This window comes from Hemitrygon akajei, chromosome 1 (assembly GCF_048418815.1).
Source record: "Hemitrygon akajei chromosome 1, sHemAka1.3, whole genome shotgun sequence".
Lineage (NCBI taxonomy): Eukaryota > Metazoa > Chordata > Chondrichthyes > Myliobatiformes > Dasyatidae > Hemitrygon > Hemitrygon akajei.
The window spans coordinates 56,121,588-56,144,389 of NC_133124.1; the positions used below are offsets into that span (position 1 = coordinate 56,121,588).

Genomic DNA, 22,802 nt, shown 5'->3' on the forward strand with positions numbered 1-22,802 from the left:
TCTATGGCTTCTGGTTTGAGGGTTATAATTCCCAACACAATTCCTATTCATGTCCAGTCACATGTATGGCCCACCCACAGTACCAAGAGAGCGTTAACCGAAGACTGAGCAATAGATCACGGTACACCCTGGTCACTATAGAAAACATTGACAATATGATGGAGCAGATTTGTTGGGCTGAATCACCCAATTCTGCTCCAATGTCTTGTGGTCGAATATCCTTTTGTGTCTGGGGTCTTCACGGACATTTTCAATCTGTCCCTGGCCCAGGCAGTTGTCCCCACAAGCTTCAAGCTCATGCCAGTGCTGAAGCATTCCTCTGCCACGGGCCTGAATGACCTGCATCCAGTTGCACTCACCCCCATCATTGCAAAGTGCTTTGAGAGACTGGTTCTGTCACATCTGAAATCCTGTCTGCCCACTACCCTGGACCCCCATCAACTATGCCATCTCCACGGCACTTCACTCTGCTCTGACCCACCTGGACAGCCCCAACTCTTACGCCAGAATGCTGTTCATTGACTTTAGCTCGGCATTCAATACTGTGATCCCCTCCAAGCCGATCGCCAAACTTCGCCAGCTTGGTATCAGCTCATCCCTCTGCAAATGGACCTTCGACTTTCTGACTAACAGACCCAATCTGTTAAGTTAGACAACCTCTCCTCCTCCACTCTCACCCTGAACACTGGTGTGCCTCAAGGCTCTGTGCTGAGCTCTCTTCTGTACTCCCTTTTCACCTATGACTGTGTTCCTGTACATAGTTCTAACTCCATAATAGAGTTCGCAGACGACACCACGGTGGTTGCCCTGATCAGAGGGGATGACGAGATGGCCTACAGGGACAAGGTCCAGCAGCTGGCCGCGTGGTTTGCTAACGACAACCTGGCCTTTAACACCCAGAAGACCAAGGAGATCATTGTGGACTTCAGGCATGCTAGGAGCCACACTCACATCCCCATCTACATTAACGAAGCTGTAGTGGAGCGTGAATCAAGCTTCAAATTCCTTGGTGTCCACATTTCCGAGGATCTCATTTCCGAGGATCTCACCTGGCCCCTGAACTCCTCCATCCTGATCAAAAAGGCGCATCAGCGCCTTTATTTCCTGTGGAGCATCAAGAAAGCTCACCTCTGTCCCAGGATACTGACAGACTTTTATTGCTGTACCATTGAGAGCAAGCTCACCAACTGCATCTCAGTGTGGTATGGCAATTGTCCCATATCGGACCGCAAAGCATTCCAGCATGTGGTGAAAACTGCCCAGTGGATTATCGGTACCCAATTGCCCACCATTGAGAACATCTACCCTAAACGCTGCTTGGGCAGGGTGAAAAATATTATCAAGGATGCATCTCACCCTAACCATAGACTTTTTACTCTCCTCCCAGCCAGTAGGCACTACAGGAGCCTCCGCTCCCGCACCAGCAGGCACAGGGAGAGCTTAAACACACAATACTCTGCAGATGCTGGGGTCAAAGCAACACGCATAACACGCTGGAGGAACTCAGTAGGTCAGGCAGCATCCGTGGAAATGAACAGTCAATGTTTTGGGCCGAGACCCTTCGTCAGGACTGAAGAGGGAGGGGGCAGGGGCCCTATAAAGAAAGTGGGGGGAGGGTGGGAAGGAGAAGGCTGATAGGTGCCAGGTGAAAAACCAGTAAGGGGAAAGATCAAGGAGTGGGGGAGGGGAAAGGCAGGAAAGGTGAAGAAGGAATGTAAGGGGAAAGCACTATCGGTAGAAGATGGAACCATGAGGGAGGTGATAGGCAGCTGGAGGAGGAGGCAGAGGCAAAGTGGGATGGGGGAAGGGAGTGGCAGCTTCTTCCCTGAGGCTGTGACCCTGCTGAACCTCACATCACAGCGCTAAGCAATATTGCACCCATATTGTACTGTCTCAGTACTTTTATATTTGTGTGCTGTAGCACTTACTTTTTATTCACAGTTATTTTGTAAATAACACTATTCTTTGCATTTCTGGTGAAATACTAACTGCATTTCATTTGGCTTTGTATCTGTACTCGGCACAATGACAATAAAGTTGAATCTAATCTAAACGATTTACTATAATGATATAGATAATGTCGAAAATAACACTGACAACTCTTCTAAGAAGACAGGCAGAATTTTAAGCAGTGTAGGTAGAATTGGGAAGTCATAGAAATATTCACAGGTTAAATAATGTGCAAATGGAATGGCGCAGGCAGATGGAATAAACAATTAGCAATATTAGAAGTAGAAAATAATTTTTAAATGGTGAAAAGCTAGAACCAGTAGAAGTCAAGGGAAACTTTGTATCCATTGTTATAAATGTACCACAGCTCTGAGGGGCCGAAGGGTGCGGGGGTAGCCCCCTCCTTTGTGAGAATCGCAAGATCACTATTGAGTCAATTCAGGAGACACAGGAAATGAGAGAAAGACATGCAGAATCCACAAAAGAGTTGGAATGTGTCCTGGCCTCCAAAAGGCGGACCCATTGATACCGGCTATTGTCTCTTGGAGACGGACTAGTGTATTGCATCCTGGACGATGCAATCAAAGCCCCAGGCAATGAACCAAGGAGGAGGTTGGTGGAGGGATTGCATCATCCCCAACCTGATTGACACCTGAGACCCTGTGAGTCAGGATAAAAAGAGGGTCTGTGGGAACAGCCCCTCAGACGCACCAGAAGAAACGCTAGCGATCCCGTGATAGCGAAAGCTGGTGGAAGGCCACGTGCGTCCGCTTCCATTTGCCCAGAATCGGTGACCTTTGCCACGGAAAAACGGTTTTTAGCTAACAACGGGGAACTCAACTCTCAACGACTCTCGAAGGATTGACATTATAAACAGAATAGGCAAGTTTTAACCCGTCTCTCTCTCTCTCCAACAATTGCCACACAGGGTCCCCAACGGCTGCAGCCTATATGAACTGAACGAACTATATATTTCCATCGGACAATTCATTATCCCCTAGACAGCGATGCAGCTTATTTCTTATTGATTATTATTATACCCACACTTTTAGTTTTAGTATTGACAACGTATATTATCTGTGTGTTTGCATTGATATTATTTTTGTGTATTTCTATCAATAAATACTGTTAAAAATAGTACCATCAGACTTCAACGGACCTCTCTATCTTTGCTGGTAAGTGACCCAGTTACGGGGTACGTAACACCATGTACATCATTGAAAATCATGAGTGTGTAGAAGGTAATCATGAAGCTAATGTATGATTACCTTTATAACTGCTACTGCCTTGTATAATCTACACAGGGCTCTGCAAAGCCTTGTTTAAATCACTAGAATATAGCAAGCAATGCCGGACATAATTTTTCAGACAGAGGGCAGGATTTATATTTGTTTTAAGGCAATACAGCTATGATTTTAGCTGAATGACACCCGGACTCAAGTGAAATTATGAGATGAAATTGTACATACTAGGAAAATAGAGGGTTAAAGAGTTTTTTTTAAACAAAGTTTCCCTTTATCCAGTCTCAGATCATTTCCACCGATTGTAGAGTCGATGCCTGGGAAACACAGTCTTAAGTTAGAACCATGCCTTTCAGAATGAAATTAAGAAACGTTTCTCGATGTGAAGTTTGTTAAAACTTTTGAATGCTCATCTTCATTCAAACATCAATTGAAACTAGGTCAATTATTGTTTTAAAATCTGAATTTAATACATTTTTATTCACCAAAAATACGGAGGGGCAAGGAGAAAAGAAGTTTAGTCATACCATTAAATGGTGGAACAAATGTGAGTGGCTGATTTGCTTGGCCTCCCATACTTAGCCCCAGCTCACCCAGAATACTGCTCACCATTCCCTGCCCTCTACATGCCTGATTGGTAATTCAACAGGAGTGCAATTCTCTGAAGTAAACAATTTAAACTCTTATCTTCATATTCAAATTCCTTCATGAATTTCTGTAACCTTACTACAGTTACCATTCCCCTGAATGTCACTGTGGCTTCAGATATACCATCAAAATGCTCTGGAATGCTTCCTTGAGGATCCTACTCAAAACACACACTATTCTTAGGACCTTCTTCTTGAATTCTTTAATTTAGTTGACTTTTACACTATCTAAGCATGGGATGTTTTAAGATGCAATTAAAATTCAAAAATATGACAGAAAAAGTATAAGTTTTGAAAAATGTATCTAAAAATATCATCTACCCCCAAAGAGCACTAAATATCCTTTCATACTTTAAAAGCACAAGTTTCACTATGTAGTGTTGATAATTAACAATAAATTTAACTTTTTTTCCGAACAGGTTCCTTAGCAGAGAATGGAGTGAGCTCTTTCATCGCTCCTGACTCATCACAGAGGCCTGCTTCATCTCTTAGCTTCCAGCACATTGTGAACAGTTCAATTGATGAGGGCACGTCCACATACACCTCGCACATCTCAACTAGTGTATGCAGTGAGGGCTGCAAACAGGAAAGTGACGTGGAAGGGAAGGAAACTGCAAGCAGCACAGTTTCAAAATCATCCTCGTTATCTGGAAATTCTCGCCAATCTATTCTGGACAATAAGGACCTAAGGACTCCACACCTCATTTTTCCAAGGACTGTAATTTTGTCAAAGCCAGTTTATCATCTCCTTGGCTCAGCACGAAATGAACACCTGTGCTCTGCCTCTCTGTTGCCTCATGCTGATATGACTTGGACTAGCCCCCTGAGATCGCTGTTTCACAAGGACTTGAGCAGTGAAGAACAGTCACTTTACTATCGACAGTGGACAATTCCCAGGCAACATCACGCGGACTATAGCAATAAAAGTGAGGGAAGTTCTGGAAACTTCCACCGACGTCGATTGTTATTGACCGGACCTCCACAGGTGATGAATTAATATTTCAGTTGATCATGTTGGGACAAATGTATATGCCAGAGTTAAAACAAAATAGTGGGATGGTTTGTGGTGATGTTCAATAACTCCAGAGTTAACATGAATCAGACAGATATCTCAATGGAGAAGGCATGTCGTTACATTACTACTGTTTATCCTGGCCATAATTGCAATTTTAATTATAGGATCTCAATTGAAGAATAGCATATTTAAGGTAGCCTAAATAGTGTTGTGACAGATGTGACATATCATGCACCAGGAATATAGTTATTTTCTCAGATAATTTTCCATACAAATGTCATACAGGATAAAAGAAAATCAAGATTTTGTTAAAGAACATAGGTATCCAAAACTCCAAGGTAATCTTTTAAGAACTCCATGCAAAGTATTTATTTTAATGGGATTCTTAAGGGAATTACATTCTGACAGAATAGCAGCAATGACAATAAATTGCCATGATAAAGTGCTTTGAAAAACAGGAAGCACTAAAGCACATTAAGGACTTCAGCAATAAAAATAATAACTGAATCACAAAAGAAGATTTCCAGGCAGCCGATCAAATGATTTTTTTTTTGAGCAAGTGTTTTTGCAAAGCATTTTCATGGACAGCAGCTAATAATCTAGAGGAGTATTGGAAGGGCATTCAAAATATAGGTAGCTAACAGCAAGGCAGCTTGTAGAGGATCTATATGCAAAGGCTGCCAGTTTTGGATGAGTACAAAGATCTCAAAGGTGCAGTGACAACACTTAAAGACCATTTGGACAGTTTCACAGATACTAACTCTAGGACTTGAAAGGCTCTCAGGAATGGAGATCGTAACAGAGCTAGGAAAGTGCAAGGTCATTGAATATTTTAGAAACAAAACTTTTTTTCATTGAGTTCTTGCCATATTTTGTGGCAATGAAGATCAGCGAATGTTGGTGAAAAATAAAGTGAGCTTTTGTATAAGTCTGTTTATGGAGTTTTGGATGAACACATGTAAACTGGAAGGAGATGTTGTCCATGAAAACCAATTGTCACCATGAAGCATCAGCAGAATTTCAACAGCCGATACATTTGGGGTGGAGTCATGCACTGACATGGAACTGCTAGAGGCAATTTCAGTAATAAAACTGGTATTTTGTTCTATATCTCCATGTTGGCAAATGTTGTTTAGCTTTAATTAATTGTTAGGTAAATGTATGCAATGACAAAAAAAAAGAATTTGTGGAAGGAGCTGAAGTCAATTATCTTTTGTTCTTCCTAGCATTTAGATAAAATTTTTGCTCATTCGTTGTGGAATATCAGAGAACTGGAATGGTATACTAGGAAATTAGTGGTGAGATGGAACTGAATAAAGTCAACTGTACTTGTTTAAAGTGATGATATTGGAGAGGGGCAAGTTGTATTGAAGTGGTTCATAACTTTATTGTCAGAGGGTTAGGTTGGTGATCCAAATCGCTTGATGGGAAAGTTATTTTAACTAGTCATATTTCTGGCCTTGTGGAAGGACAAGTGAAGGAATTTGTTAACGATCGGGTTTCTGTTCAGATTGATTTCCTTGCTACCAATGCACTGAATTACACGTTAGAGTTTCATGTATTTGACAGCATAATTTGCAATTAATTTTAGACTTTATCAATCCATATTCAATATCAGTGTGGGCCAGTATCCTGAAGGCATGAAAAATAATAATTGTTTAATCAATTAATTAAACTTCAGTTACTTAAAAACATTGATGCTTCTCTCATCACCCTCACCACTACGCTTGCACTGTCTTAAATTTTTTTTGTATTTCTGTCACTCAACTCTATGACTATAAAAGTTTGTTATCTATAAGTGAATCTATATCATGTCATTGAGAAGTCCCGACTTTTAGGATTTCTCAGAATCTCCAGTAAATTGATGGTGAACTCCTCCATGGTCCAGCATTTGGTGGAAAGTTCCTGTGAGGATTTGTTGTGCACTTAATCTTTGTTTCTGTGCAGAAAACTGCTTTCATTCGGAGAGAAGGATATAAATTGCATTTCTGTCCCCTAGAGATGGTAAACAAGTTGGTTTTTTGGTTTCTAGCAACATCCTTTCAAGCTGCACCTACTCCTTTCTTGTACTTAGAAAATGAATATTGTGCAATGGGGATAAGAACTATTGATGGAGCATTAGTAGTTGAAATTTCTGAAGTACTACTGGGAGCTGAAGTAACAGGTCTGTAAGAATATGATCATTTAGCATTTGACCTGACTTAAGCCAACTACTATTTCATTTCTTCTCTATCAGAAAGACTGCTTATTTCTACTGCTATGATCTCAATCACCTACCACTGAAGCTTTCATACATTCTACCACATTAACATGGACCTTCCCAGCAATTTATTTATTATACAAAGTCATTCTCAACCATCTTCACTGAACTGTTAGTAATTCCCCAGCATCAAGAAAGTTATTTTCCATCAGTGACCTAATTCCTCTTATAATATAACATTTTCCAACTATTTTCCCTCATTTGCCTGTAAACTCTTGTTCATGTCTTTCTAGCTAGCTGCTGATAAAATCTGTCCCATTTGCAAAACATGAATGATCTTGTCTTCAGTAATTTATTCTTCATGCCCTGGAATTTCCTCACTAATTACATCAGTCATGCATTCCTCTCTTACGATAGTCATTGATAAGTTTTGGGTATCTTGCAATTCAAAACTCACACAGAGAATATGGCATAATCGTACAAAAAATATTTCAAGGAAAGAAATACTGTATTTGCATTGGTACATTAGAGGACATAGAACTAAGCAATTTAATAAAAGATTCCAATTCTCATGCTTCCCCTGTGGCATAGAGGAGGCCAATCAGCCCAGAGCAGTCCCTTGATCCCATTCCCATTCTTATATCCTTGTTTCATATCCCCTCACCCTCCAATTCACCTACACTAGAGGCAAGTTACTGTGGAGACAATTTAGCTGAAATCATGAATTCAAGTTCAATCATGGCTGCTGGGAAATTTAAATTTGGAATAAATGAAAAAACTGGAAGCAGATAACTTTAAGGGAAAGAAACCTGCCAGTACTTAACCAATCTGGCTTTATGTGACTCTGGACCCAGCAGACTGTATAAGTAGAGCTAATAGGACTTGATGTTCCAATCCCTATGATAAGTCTGCACTCTTGATGTTGGCAATGGGCTTGGGGTGGTGAGAAGGAGGGTAGATACCTCATCGGGGTCATCATGTGGGCACCCTCCTTCTTTGACGTTACGTTGATATGCCCACAACCCTTCCAGAGGTCTCAATGGTGCTACTTGGCATCCCGGATACACCCCCCTCAGTTCCATACCCTCCTGTCTTCATCTTGTAGACCAGTTGTCTTTCATTTTAATCCAGATCCAATTACTGCTTTTTTCTGCTGCTTTTGACAAGGACTTGATTGCTTGTTGGAGTGAATAATGCCTCACCCCCATCTTCTTCAATAGACTGGTTGTAGATGTAGCCCTGAATCCCCTGCATCCCACTTCTACAGGGAAAATCTTGGTCTTCCAGCCATTCTAGAACATAGAACAGTACAGCACAGTACAGGCCCTTCAGCCCACAATGTTGTGCCAACCCTTAAACCCTGCCTCCCATATAACCCCTCCACCTTAAATTCCTCCATATACCTGTCTAGTAGTCTCTTAAATTTCACTAGTGTATCTGCCTCCACCACTGACTCAGGCAGTGCATTCCATGCACCAACCACTCTCTGAGTAAAAAACCTTCCTGTAGATAGATAGATAGATAGATAGATACTTTATTCATCCCCATGGGGAAATTCAACTTTTTTTCCAATGTCCCATACACTTGTTGTAGCAAAACTAATTACATACAATACTTAACTCAGTAAAAAATATGATATACATCTAAATCACTATCTCAAAAAGCATTAATAATAGCTTTTAAAAAGTTCTTAAGTCCTGGCGGTTGAATTGTAAAGCCTAATGGCATTGGGGAGTATTGACCTCTTCATCCTGTCTGAGGAGCATTGCATCGATAGTAACCTGTCGCTGAAACTGCTTCTCTGTCTCTGGATGGTGCTATGTAGAGGATGTTCAGAGTTTTCCATAATTGACCGTAGCCTACTCAGCGCCCTTCGCTCAGCTACCGATGTTAAACTCTCCAGTACTTTGCCCACGACAGAGCCCGCCTTCCTTACCAGCTTATTAAGACGTGAGGCGTCCCTCTTCTTAATGCTTCCTCCCCAACACGCCACCACAAAGAAGAGGGCGCTCTCCACAACTGACCTGTAGAACATCTTCAGCATCTCACTACAGACATTGAATGATGCCAACCTTCTAAGGAAGTACAGTAGACTCTGTGCCTTCCTGCACAAGGCATCTGTGTTGGCAGTCCAGTCTAGCTTCTCGTCTAACTGTACCTTGAACTTCCTACCCCTTTCCTTAAAGCCATGTCCTCTTGTATTGAGCAGTGGTGCCCTGGGGAAGAGGCACTGGCTGTCCACTCTGTCTATTCCTCTAAATATGTTGTATACCTCTATCAAGTTTCCTCTCATCCTCCTTCTGTCCAAAGAGTAAAGCCCTAGCATACTCTCTAAACCAGGCAGCATCCTGGTAAATCTCCTCTCCAATGCTTCTACATCCTTCCTATAGTGAGGTGACCAGAACTGGACACAGTACTCCAAGTGTGGCCTAACCAGAGTTTTATAGAGCTGCATCATTACATCGCGACTCTTAAACTCTATCCCTCGACTTAGGAAAGCTAACACCCCATAAGCTTTCTTAACCACCCTATCTACCTGTGAGGCAACTTTCAGGGATCTGTGGACATGTACCCCCAGATCCCTCTGCTCCTCCACACTCCCAAGTATCCTGCCATTTACTTTATACTCTGCCTTGGAGCTTGTCCTTCCAAAGTGTGCCACCTCACACTTCTCCGGGTTGAACTCCATCTGCCACTTCTCAGCCCACTTCTGCACCCTATCAATGTCTCTCTGCAATCTTCGACAATCCTCTACACTATCCACAACACCACCAACCTTTGTGTCATTTGCAAAGTTGCCAACCCACCCTTCTACCCCCACATTAGTTTTTAGCTTCAGTTGCCAGTTCAGAGTACTTGGTCTTTTTCCTCTCATAAGCTTCTTCAACGCCATCTTCCCATGGTACTGTCAATTCCACAACGTATACCAGCTTGGCTGTTGTGGACCACAGGACCATGTCTGGCCGGAGTGTTGTAGCTGCAATGTCTGGGGGAAGCAAAAGCTTTTTTTCCAAGTCCATGTCCATTTTCCAGTCCCAAGTGACCTGCAGTATGCTTACCTCTTTTGATGTTGATGCTCTGGAGGTTGGCCTGCTGGTACAAATCGTGTGATGTGAACATTTCTTGCCGATGTTTGTGGGGGAGCATTTGTGGTGATTTACCTCTGTTCCAAGATTGATGCCAGCTGTCTGAGAACTTGGTTATGCTGCCAAGTATACCGCCCCTGGCTGAGGCTCATGGTGCATCCTGTTAAAATGGGCCTTAGTGATCCAGGTGCTTGACAAAGAGCAAGTGGGGTCTTCTGCCACCACTGGTTCAGGTTCTGGGGTGTGGGTAGGAGGTCATAAGTGGCTCTGATGACAAAACTTAGCCGAGATCCCTCCATCTCCCATTGAGGAGCCTTTGGGATGAGCCCGAGCCGAGCTCTCCCAAATTGGACTTGGCCAACCACATCCCTGAAGCTAAGAGCAGACTTAGTACTCTGAACGGCTTCAGATGGGGTCCACTTCCTCCTCGTTGCCACACGGGGGGCCGCTGTTCAAATAACAGTATCTTCAGATTCAATGAGGGTCATGACCAACCTTGCTTTGGTACCTTTGAATTCTTCCATAAGGCTTGCAATTGATAATTCTAATTTGCCATTCCCGTACAGTCCAACAGGACTTAAGCATTGTGGAAGTCCAAGCCACTGTTTCACATGTGTGCTGATCACTCTTTTGAGCTTTTCCACCTTGTTGATGGGGATTTCATACACCGTTAAAGGCCACGTGACTCTCAGGAGTATGCCGAACTGGGAGCACCACAGCTTGAGTTTTCCTGGCAGCAAGGTCTTGTTGGTGCGAGCTATGTACGTGATGGTTTCCTTTTTGAGTTGTTTAAACTGCTCAGTGCCCTTTAGCTTACCAAAGCAGGAGCCATTTATTTGGATAGTGTACTTTGAATTTCTTTACTGTTCTAAATGGGCTTCTAACCAGCTTAATTAATTCAGGTTTCTGCAGCTAAAAGTACCGTAAAAATCATTCTATCAGCTTAAAACAGAATAATGGGGTGAGTGTCAGGTGAAAGAATCCTATTTTTGTTGTCATAGAGGGACAAGAATGAGTAGATTTTCTTCTGGTAACTGTGACTTGCCCTAAAAATAGTGGGAAAGGATGTTTCCGGGTATTTGAATGAATCACAGAGATGTAAACACTACTTACTGAACTGCTGTCCTCTGCTGTTTATAAAGGGAACATAATTATTATACTAACTTAGCAGCATTCTTAGTTACTTCATTTACAGACTGTTTGACTTTGTATCATTTCCACATAATCTGTGTGGCAGTAACTGCCCCAATTTAACATTTATAAGTTTGTCTATGAATAGAAATATGCATTTTAAATTCAAAATTCACGTTTGAAATATTGCCTATCTTTAGCTTTATTTTGCCAGCTTTCAGAGTAATTTTAGTAAGTATTAATACATTTTGCAATAGGTTAGTATTTGGATTTTTCCCTCAACATGATATAGTAAGATTTAACCAGGTTTTTACATTACAGGTTGGAAAGACTGGTGCATACTTGCAGTTCCTTAGAATTCTTTCCCGCATGCTAATAAGATTATTAGAGGTTGATGTATACAATGAAGAAGAGATTAATGAAGGTAAATATATTTTGGTAACTATATGGTTAATAAAGTTAACTTTAGTTTTTGCATGATCTGTAGTTTACATATTATTGTCCATACTTCGGAACGAATATGTTCTTGACATTGTCAATGCCTCGAATTCTCTAAAGCAGCGATAAGAAACAATAATGAAAAATTTGTTGTTACTTATTATTGTGACTTCAGTGCTAGAGTAGATGTATTATATAAGAATGCTGCACATAATGGCTCCCCCTCAAGCTGATGAGACTTGGTTCATTAAGGAACTTAATCAGAAAGACCATGGCATAGGCAATTGCTGTGCACCAACTCAGCAAGATGGAAGGACACCAAAACTAGGAAATTGGTGCTCCTTGAGATCAAATTAAAGTTTACTGTTAGCTGTGTTTGTTCATTCTACTTCTTTATTAAATGTACAATTAAGTGATACAAGGAAGTTCAAAATTTTCACTATGATTTTTTTTATGTTTCAGAAATGAAAGAAGCAAATGAGCATGTGCAAGGAACTAATGCGCATTGGCCTGACATTGAACTCTTCAGTAAAATGACCTTTGACTACACAGTACATGATCCAAAATATCGCCACATCAGTTCTGTCTACTCAGACAAGCTGCCGAAGGTTAACCTAGGTCAGCAGAACTTTGTTTGCATTGCATGTTTACATCTGAATCCTTTTGAAATACAATCTAAGCAGTTACTATTCCTCATTGGATTTCACCTCTCATTACTCTAATACTGCAGTGCTAATGGCAGCAGCCAGTTGAGGCCTGACTTTGCTTCCAGTGGGGCCTCATAAATGGCCTACAGCAACAGATTATTGATCTAGGAGAGGTTTGATTAATTTCGGTAACTGATCTTTACTGGTTTCTATCAGAACAGAAGGGCAATTCACACTGCTTGTGGCTTCTGATATCTTTCCAGTGTGTTTGAAGGGCACAGTGCTCCCATGCTGTTTGAGGTGGCCCATTGAACTGGATGCATAACATGACATCTGTGGTAACACGTACCTCTCACATGAATGCAGACAACTGCATCTTCATGATTTAATGTAGAATGCATGTTTGTGTGGATTAAAAATATGTTCTGCCACCTTTTTAATAGCACAATTTCTTGAAGGAACTTCAGACTGGATGATGATACCACCAGTGTATCAGAAGGAACAACAGTCCTCCAGTTTGCAAGCTATACCCGGGCATTTGAATGAAGTGTCTGTTTGTAATTTAACAAAGCCAATAATTCTTACAATCTATACACAAAAGTGCATTTCAATTATTTATTATGCTTTGTCTTCATTGGTAAACTTTTTGTAAAAATGATGGTTGTCAACATATACAAGACTTTTACACCCATTTCTGTGCCTTCCTTACTTGTGCATTTGCTTTAGCTTTACATGCTATAGTTGACAATAAAAGGCTTTGAATTTTCCAGAAAGTGGCAAAAGTTGCAGCTCAAGTGATGGATCAACAAAACAAGAGACCGTTTCTATTATGTTAACTAAATACGCTGCATACAACACATTCCACCATTGTGAGCACTGCCATCACTACGTTGATTTTAGCCCTGCAACACAGGTCAGTATCAAATATAGATATTTCACTTTGTTTAAATCTGGTTTCTACATAATCAACATAATTTCTTTTAATATCCATTTCCAAGCAACAATATATTATTTTCATTTTATTTAATACAAGAATAGTTCATTTTCTAATATTTTCAAAAACACATAGTGAGCAGTCCTCGTTTTCCAGTCAGGCATGATTGAGTATTCACAGGACTGAAGCAAAGTGTCATGCTTCTTTCTGTTGGACTTTTGATACAATCTGTCTTAAAGTTACTCTTACCTTATTTAATGTATACCAGGCTTTCTCAGCTGGGGGTTTCTCCTCCGCAAGAGGTCGCTAGGGGTTCTGCGAGAGATTGTGATTAAAAAAAACTAAACACAATTCTTTGAACTTCGTGCAATGTTTGATGCTAGCGCTCGCAGTGGTGGGCGGTGAACGAGCACCTCCATTAGCAATCTCGTTAAAGGTCTTTCAGTGTGCATTAGGACAGTGTTTATTTGGTTGGGTGCATTCTCAGTTTTTGACACGAGATTAGGGAGGCCTTTGATAATCGATGAGTGCTGTATTGCACAGAGAGAAGGGCAGTAGGTTGATGAGTGTGGTGTATTTTCTGAGCATAGAATGGACTCACCCAACTCAGGCTGTGACGTCAGCCTCTTCCTCCCAAATTACCTCCCCCAATTCCCCTTGCACGCCGTCGACTGACTTTTGGGAGTGAACGAACTGATCATGTCACTTAGTAAGACAATGTTTTTTCAAAGATTTGTATAAAATTGTGTCTTAGGTTATATTTTTATTCATATTGCTTCAGCTTATGATTTTTAGTAACTTTACTATTCAACATTGTCAACAAATTTTCATGTAGTAAATAGTGTTAATTAAAATCAATTTACAACCTTTATTTAAACTAAATCTACCAAGCCTACCTTTAGAAAAAATAAATCCAATTTTGGCTTAAGCTAGTTACTTAACATGTATTTATTATGTTTGCCTTATGAGATTTTGAAATTTATGAAAGAGAAAGCAATAGATTAATTTCAAAAAAGGTTGGCTAAAAATGTATTCTCTAAAGAGCATTGGCAATTATTTTTGGATCATTATATCTACAACTCTCTGATCACATTAACGTACCTTGAGCTGTAGATATAATAATTTTTATGCAGGAGTTCCCTGAGATCTGAAAATTATTTCAAGAGCAAAAAGGTTGAGAAAGGCTGATTACACAGTGAGAATTTGATATATATCCTCATGATCATTTGATCCTTTAAAGCTTTTCCTGTATATCGTGAGCAATCTGTATTCTCAAATTTAACTGGTTTAAATTTAATTTTATTCTGATGCATTTTTTCATTTTTTTCATCTAATATCCGAAGTTACTTAATATGATGTCGTTTAGATGCATAAAATTTCATTGCAATGATATCCAGATTACTTCTTGCAATAGTTAAGTACAAAAATTAACTGGTGAGATTGAATCCATGGTCTCATTGTGTTTCAGGTGTCGGATTCTACACTGCATGCATTTACATTTTCCTCCTCCATGCTGGGAGAGGAAGTGCAGCTTCACTTTATTATTCCGAAGTCAAAGGAACAGTATTTTATCTTCAGTCAGCAGGGTAAACATCTGGAAAGCATGCGTCTACCTCTTGTCACAGATAAGGTCAGCAAAATTAGAAACTCCTTGGATGCCTATTTCAGTGCCAATATCATTTTAATTGAAATTTAAAAGTATATATATTTCGGTTGTAAAGAAAAGATCTACCATGCTTTCATGACTACAAGATGTCTCAAAATGGTTTTCAACAAAATAATTGTTTTGAAATATAATTACTGTTGTAGTGTAGGGAAACAAACCATTTTCACTAAGGTTGGATCTTTTATGGGTTAGGATTTTCTTTGACATTATTTCCTAATCAGCCTCAGAGCAGTAAATTAATGAACATGTCCTCCAGAGTTCTTTTATACCCCCTACAGCATGTTGGTTTCTCATTTCCCTCAATAGAAGGCTGCTTGCTTTGTCCTTCACTCCATATCCTTTAATATTTTAAACATCCAGTTCAATTCCATTTTGTTGTGGTCAGATCTGCGTAGGAATTTAGACAGAGGTATAAACGTCGCTGGTGAGATTAGGATGAGAGGTTTCAGATAAAATTTGCATTGATTTGGAAGGAGTGATCACTATTGCAGTTTTATTTATAATCTACTGTATATTGGCCTTGTGGATGTGAGGTAGTTCGGCCTGGATTAACATGGACTGGATATATTCTCTGGAGACGGGATATTCACAATGTAGATATGGTGGAACAATATTGATGCTAATTAAAAATGTTCCTGTTGTAATTCTCATTAAACTGCAAGGTCCAGGGACATTAATAATATTTATACCATGATTTAATATTCTTAAAATTAGACTGAATATACAGTATATTAAATCTGGTCTTGTGAAATCTGTTATGTTCCCATTTGCTTCTGTTTAATTTGACATCTTAATACACTTGATTCATTTAATTTGTGAGAGAAACCTCAAGGAGCTCAGGATGATGCCGTTATTTTCTCCGGGCCTTAATAAGTTGATGTACATCAGATTCACACCAAAACAGGTGAAACCAACATCAGATTAGCAGGTAACATTAAGAACAGAAACTTTGCTGGATGCCTGTGGTTGTTGGGTGTCAACAAAACAATTCCTGCCATTGTTAGTGCTTTAGAGAGTGTGAGCTCCCATTGAGGTACAGGCACTGGGATGGAGAACCACTGTAGAATTGGTTGTGTGGCTCTTGAGTTTAATGGCTGCAGTAATGTCATTACCAGGCCATTATTTCCGAACACAAAGTGACCTTCAGTCTATCCAGGCAGACAACCATCTCTTTCTATATTTGTTAGAGGAGGGCAGGAAAGGACCACTGTTTCTGCTGGCTTGGTAGAAGAGGAGGAATTTTAAAATCAATCCCATACAATCTATCTGGGTGTTATTTGTATAACAATCAAACATAAAGATAGTTTATTTTCATTTTTGTATCGTTACCTCATCAGCTTTTAAGCTGCATCCATTATTCTCAGATTTCTTACAAAATTATGTTGAAGTACAAGGAGACTGGCGTGTGAAGAATGCGAGATTTTTAAATACCTTAACCACACCTAGTCCCACAACACATGAGACAGGCTCATAATTGTAATTCTGATGCAGAATTAATAAGCGGTTCCCTTTACTTTAGGCTTAACTTCTTAAGCTGTTGCGATTTCTGGTCATGACAGCCACAGGTTGCTGTATCCAGTGAGCAAACAGTAGTACAGGACAATATGTGGCCAGGAGGAGAAATAAAATTTCCTCAGACCCATCATGCCAACCAGTTACTCCTGTCTAACCACCCCATCATTTGGCTATTGACCTCTTCTTTGAAATGCAAAGCCCTACTTTTCCTAATTTTCCAGATCCCAACCATCAACCTTTCCGATCCTCAGCATTACCCTATTACAGCCGATGGTTTGTAAATAATCCTGCTATTATTGCTACCTCTTTCATAACCAAGCTCACTTTAAACTTTCTGATCATACCCACCTCCTCTCCCCAGCATTTAAGCATTCTGATACCTCTCTCCTGCTTGTCCTCTCCCTAGATGGTAATGATCTAACACTGCCAGTCATTCTATTAGTACATTGTAACTAGTCACTGAGAGTAAAACATAGTAGGTAGGTCCTACTGTTAAAGCTTGGAAGTACCTCAGAAAAACTATTTCACCGTTTTTCCCAAATGCAAATGTTACCCATCTTCTGTGGCTCCTTTCTACTTTCCTGAAAAATTCAAAGTTCAAAATACAGTAAATTTATTATCAAATTATGTATATGTTAACCATATACTACCTTCAGATTCATTTTCTTGCAGGCATTTACAGGAAAATAATGAAATACAATAGAATCTACAAAAAGCCATGCATAAAGATTGACAAACAATGTGCAAAAGAAGACAAACTGTGCAAATATAAAAAAAACTGAGAATATGAGTTGTACAGGAGTCCTTGAAAGTGAGTCTGTAGGTTGTAGAATCAGTTCAAAGTTGTGGTGTGTGCAAATACAAAAAAAAGAAATAATAAATAAATAAGCAATAAATATGGAGAACAAGAGAGTGAAGAGCACTTAAATCTGAGTCAATAGGTTATGAGAATGGTTCAGTGATGGCCTGAGTAAAGTTGAGTGAAATTATCCCCATTGGTTCAAGAGCTTGATGGTTGAGGGGGTAAATAACTGTTCCTGAACCTGATGGTGTGGGTTCTGATGCTCCTGTATCACCTTCTTAATGGCAACAGTAAATAGAGAGCATGGCCTGGGTCATTGGGGTTCTTGCTGATGGATGCTGCTATACTGTGACTCTGCTCTGTGTAGGTGTGCTCAGTAGTGGGGAGAGCTTTACCCTTGATGGACTGGGCCACATCCACTGCTTTTTGTAGGCTTTTCTGTTCAAAGGCATTGTTGTTTCTATACCAGGCCATGATGCAGTCAGTCAATATACTCTTCACTACACATCTGTAGAAGTTGGTCAAAGTTTTAGATGTCATGCCGAATCTTCACAAACTTGGCAGAGACACTGCCATGCTTTCTTCATAATAGCACTTACATGCTGGTGTGAAGCTATCACACCAAGAAATTTAAAGTTACCAACCCTCTCCACCTCAATGAGGACTGATTCATGGACCTCTGGCTTCCTCCCCTGAAGTTACTTCCTTGGTCTTGCTGACATTGAATGAGAGGTTGTCATTGTGTCTGCCCTGAGCCAGATTTTCAATCTCCCTCCTGTATGATTTGGCCAATGTCAGTGGTTTTGTCAGCTAACTTAAATATGGCATTGGAGCTGTGCTTAGCAACACAGTTTTAAGTGTAAAGCAAGTAGACCAGGGGGCTAAGCACACAGACTTGTGATGCACCTGTGTTGACAGAGTTTGTGGAGAAGATCTTGTTGCAAATCTGAACTGACTGGGGTCTGCAAGTGAAGAAATTGAGGATTCAGTTGCACAAGGAGGTATTGAGGCCAAGGTCTTGAAGCTTATTGATTAGTTTTGAGAGGATGATAGTATTGAATGCTGAACTGTAGTTGATAAAGAGCATCCTGATGTATACATCTTTGCTGTCTAGTGTTCCAAGGTTGAGTGAAGAGCCAATAATGGTGTCATCAGCAAGCTTAAATATGACATTGGAGCTGTACTTAGGCACACAGTCAAACATATAAAGTGAGGAAACAAGGAGCCAAAGCACTCAGACTTGTGGTTACGTCTGCTGATGGTGAGTGTGGAGGAGATGCTGTTAATCCATATTAACTGGGGTGTACTAGTGGAAAAATCAAGGATACAGTTGCACAAGGAGGTACCGAGGCCTAAGGCTTGAGGCTTAGTGATGAGATTTGAGTGGATGATAGTAATGAATGCTGAGCTGTAAACACCTTCATTGTCCAGGTGTTCCAGAGCTGAGTGAATGGTCAATGAAATGGCATCTGCTGTTGACCCATTGTGACAGTAGGCAAATTGGAGTGAATCCAGGTCTCTCATCAGGCAGGAGTCAATGTGCTTCATGACTAACCTCTTGAATCAATTCATCACAGTGGATGTAAGTGTTATGGGATGATGGTCATTGAGGCAGGTTACCATGTTCTTGAGCACTGATATGAATGAAGCCTGCTCAATCCAGATGGGTACCTCAGACTGCTGAAGCAGGAGGTTGAAGATGTTTGTAAACACTCTGGCCTATGAATAGCACAGGTCTTCATACTCAGCCAGGTACGCTGCCTGGGCCAGATGCTTTCCATGGATTCATTCTCCTGAAGGATCTCATGCTGGACTCAGACTGAGTCTTTTTGGGAGTTGGGAGGGGCTATGAAAGTTTGTGAAGGTGCCTCCATGTTCTTTGTCAAAGTGAACATAAAAGACATGAAGCTTATCTGGGAGTGAAACCTTGTTCCAAGTTCAAACAGCCTGATAGTTGAAGGGTAATAACTGTTCCTGAACCTCATGGTGAGGCTCCTGTTGCTTCTTCCTAATGGCATCAGTGAGAAGAAAGGATGGCCTGGGTGGTAGAGGTCCTTGATGGATGCAGCTTTCCTGTGACAGTGCTTCGTGTAGATGTGCTCAGTGGTGGGGAGGACTTTACCATGAATGACTGGGCTAAATCCACTACATTTTGTAGGATTTTCCATTCAAGGACATTGGTGTTTCCATACCAGGCCATGATGCAGTGATGAATGAAAGCATTGAGCTCACCTGGGAGTGAAACCTCGTTGTCATTTATGTTGCTTGGCTTTGCTTTGTAGGACATGATGGTATTCAAGCCCTGCCTCAGTTGTTGAACATCCTGCTGTTATTCAGGTTTAGTGTGGAATTGCTACTTAGCATGTGAGATGGTCTTTCAGAGGTCAATGCTGGACCTTTCATACTTACCTGGACTGCTAGTCTTGAACACTACCAATCTTGCTCTCAAAAGATTTCAAACTCTAGGTTCTTCGAGGACTTCTGGTTGGGTAGGACTCTGAATGATTTTGTGGGGATACACTCATCCACGTGTATCTTAATGACAGCAGGGCATATTCATTCAGGTCTGTTGCTAAGTTCTTGTACATGCTCCAGTCTGCTGTCTCATAGTGGACCTGTAGCAGCTCCTCTACCTCCTGTGACCATCTCTTTACTCTGGTGCTGTGCTCTTTAATCTCTGCCTATATGCAGGTAGTCAGAATCAGGTTTATTATCACGGGCATGTGACGTTAAATTTGTTAACTTCACGTTTATAGCATATCTGGATTATTCATTGGAAAACCAGCCATTCTTGTCTATAAATTGATTTCATAAGTACACTTGACAAACCATGAATATTGTTGAAATTTTTACATGCGACACAAGCTCCTCCTTATTTTCTATAATCTAGAACAGGCTTACTTAACAACATTTCCTTAAATTGTTTTGGCAGAATTCAAAATTAGTGAAGAGTCCTATCTTTACACCTACTACTGGGCGGCATGAGCATGGTCTTCTGAACCTCTACCATGCCATGGAGGGTGCAAATCACCTTCATATCCTTGTGATTAAAGAGTTTGAAATGCCATTTTATCGAAAATATTGGCCCAACCACATTATGTTGGTATTACCAGGCACATTCAATGGTGCAGGGGTTGGTAAGTAAACACTGCTATATGCTAATAACCTTTGATTATTGTGTTTAAATGATTAATAATTGATGACGGATTTTCCCCATCTACCTGCATATTGAAGTCCCGCATGATACTGTAACATTGCCCTTTTGGCATGCATTTACTATCTCCCACTGTAATTTGTAGGCCACACATCCTTAGGACTGTTTGGGGGAGGTCTGTAAACAACTCCCATCAGGGTCTTTTTACCCTTGCAGTTCCTTAGCTCTATCCACAATGATTCAACACCTTCTGACGCTAGGTCACCTCTTTCTGATGACTTGATATTATTTTTACCAACAGAGCAACTCTGCCTCCTCTGCATTCTTGCCTATCCTTTTGATACAATGTGTATCCTTTGACATTAAGCTCCCAGCTATAATCTTTCAGCCATGATTCACTAATGCTTTCAACATCATACCTGCCAATCTGCAACTATGCTGCAAGTCTATCTCCCTTATTCTGTATACTGTGCATATTCAAATACAACACCTTCAGTCCTGCATCCACCCTTTTAGTTTTTGTCCACCTTCAGCTCTATTATCCACCTTTCCTGTGATACTTATTGAATTGAAATGTAGGCAGCTCAAGACACTAGTCACACCATGCTCAATCCTTTGATTCCTAACTTACCACATCTGCCTCCACAGCGTCTCCACTAACTGTTCTGGCACTCTGGTTCCCATCCCCCTGTAACTCTAGTTTAAATCCCACCATGCAGCATTAATAAACCTTCCTGCTAGGATATTAGCCTAGTTCAGGTGCGACCTGTCCCTTCTGTCCAGGTCCCACCTTCCCTGGAAGAGAGCTCAGTGATCCAAAAATTTTATGCCCTCCCTCCTACACCAACTCCTTAGCCATGTATTAAACTGTACAATCTTCCTACTTCTAGTGTAACTAGCACATGGTACAGGTAGCAATCCTCAATTTATTCCTGTCGAATTTCATTGTTGTTTTCAATTGTATCTGCTTTAGTGCGTTTCCTGTTCTCATTTTAGGTTAATACTTTCTGAACTTGTGCATATTGATTCAATTCATGATTGTTAATTCGAAAATGTGCTTTGAGTACAAAACAAAACAATAGATATGTTTACCCACATTGTACCACAAGAAAGGATTTGTTCACCTTGTAAATGAAATTGCTCCTTGTTTTTCTTGTACCCAATGCGCTTTGACATGATCCAGTGTTAGAAAAGGCAACACAAAGGCCCAATTGAAAGTGTTTCTCATCATGATAAAAGTGAGATAGTCAGCCATTATACATTTAGAATCTTGAACAACAACAAATCTGTTGGAGGAACTCAGTGGGTCAAGCAACATCTGTGGAAGGAAAGGAGTTCCTGAGTCATTGACAATTCCTTCCTCACCCCGCCACAGATGCTGTTCAACCCACTGATTCCTCCAGCAGATTATTTGTTACTATATACAGTATTGGACTCTTTATTTAAGGAAGCATGTTATTGTGTTGGAAGCAGTTCAGGAAAGGTTTATTGAATAAATACAGGTCCACAATCCCTTATCCGAAATCCTTGGGGCCAGTTGCATTTCGGAATTCAGAATTTTTCGGATTTCAGAATCCCTGTTTACTGGTTCAGGGACCCCCCCCCCCACCCCCCCCCCCACCCCCCCCCCACACAGATACCAAAAGAACACATATGCTCAAGTCCCTTATTTAACCTGTCTCACTGTGGGTGGACTTCAGGACCCAGCGAAGCTTTGGACCTATGCACATCCTCCCGTATACTTTAAATCATCTTTAGATTACTTATAATACCTAATACAATGTAAATGCTATGTAAATAGTTGTTATACTGTATTGTTTAGAGAATAATGACAAGAAATTTTTTTTATTTCCAACAAAAACATTCAATAAAACATAAAAATATACAGCTTCAAATGAACCGAATCAAACGCATGGTAAGTGACTTACTGGGATAAATGTAGAACATCATTTTCACTGTAAAACTTCAGTAACTTGTCTTTCTGTTTCTTTAAATCATATACAGTGGCAGTTCCGATACTATATTCTTCAGTAAGACGCCACACAGACACACCACGATCAAGCTTCTGTAATAACTCCACTTTCTGCATTATTGATAATGATAGATGCTTCCTTCTCTTTTTCTCATTGTTACCCATAGGGGTATCTGCACCTCTTTTTGCCATTTTCACAGTGAAATTAAACACAAAGTCAACAGTGAACACAAAATATCAGCAAATAGCAAATGTGTGTGTAACCAGTATGAGCGCTGAGCCACAACTGAAGTCTGGCGACCTCTGCTAGTGCTGCCATGTCATACCTGAGTGACGTCAGCTGTTGGCAAAAAAAAATTTGATTTTCGGAGCTTTTTGGATTTCAGAATTTCGGCTAAGGGATT

The 22,802-nt window shown here is 40.5% G+C and overlaps 1 protein-coding gene across 1 annotated transcript in view; it reads left to right on the forward strand.

The window, feature by feature from the left end:
• The window catches only part of greb1l (GREB1 like retinoic acid receptor coactivator), a 244,989-nt gene that overhangs the window by 201,872 nt on the left and 20,315 nt on the right, over positions 1-22,802 (forward strand). The window contains exons 23-28 of the mRNA XM_073043512.1: positions 4,258-4,823; positions 11,592-11,694; positions 12,171-12,326; positions 13,126-13,268; positions 14,758-14,919; positions 20,205-20,409. Coding sequence (XP_072899613.1) covers positions 4,258-4,823; positions 11,592-11,694; positions 12,171-12,326; positions 13,126-13,268; positions 14,758-14,919; positions 20,205-20,409 — 1,335 coding nt within the window. The remainder of the gene's footprint in view (positions 1-4,257; positions 4,824-11,591; positions 11,695-12,170; positions 12,327-13,125; positions 13,269-14,757; positions 14,920-20,204; positions 20,410-22,802) is intronic.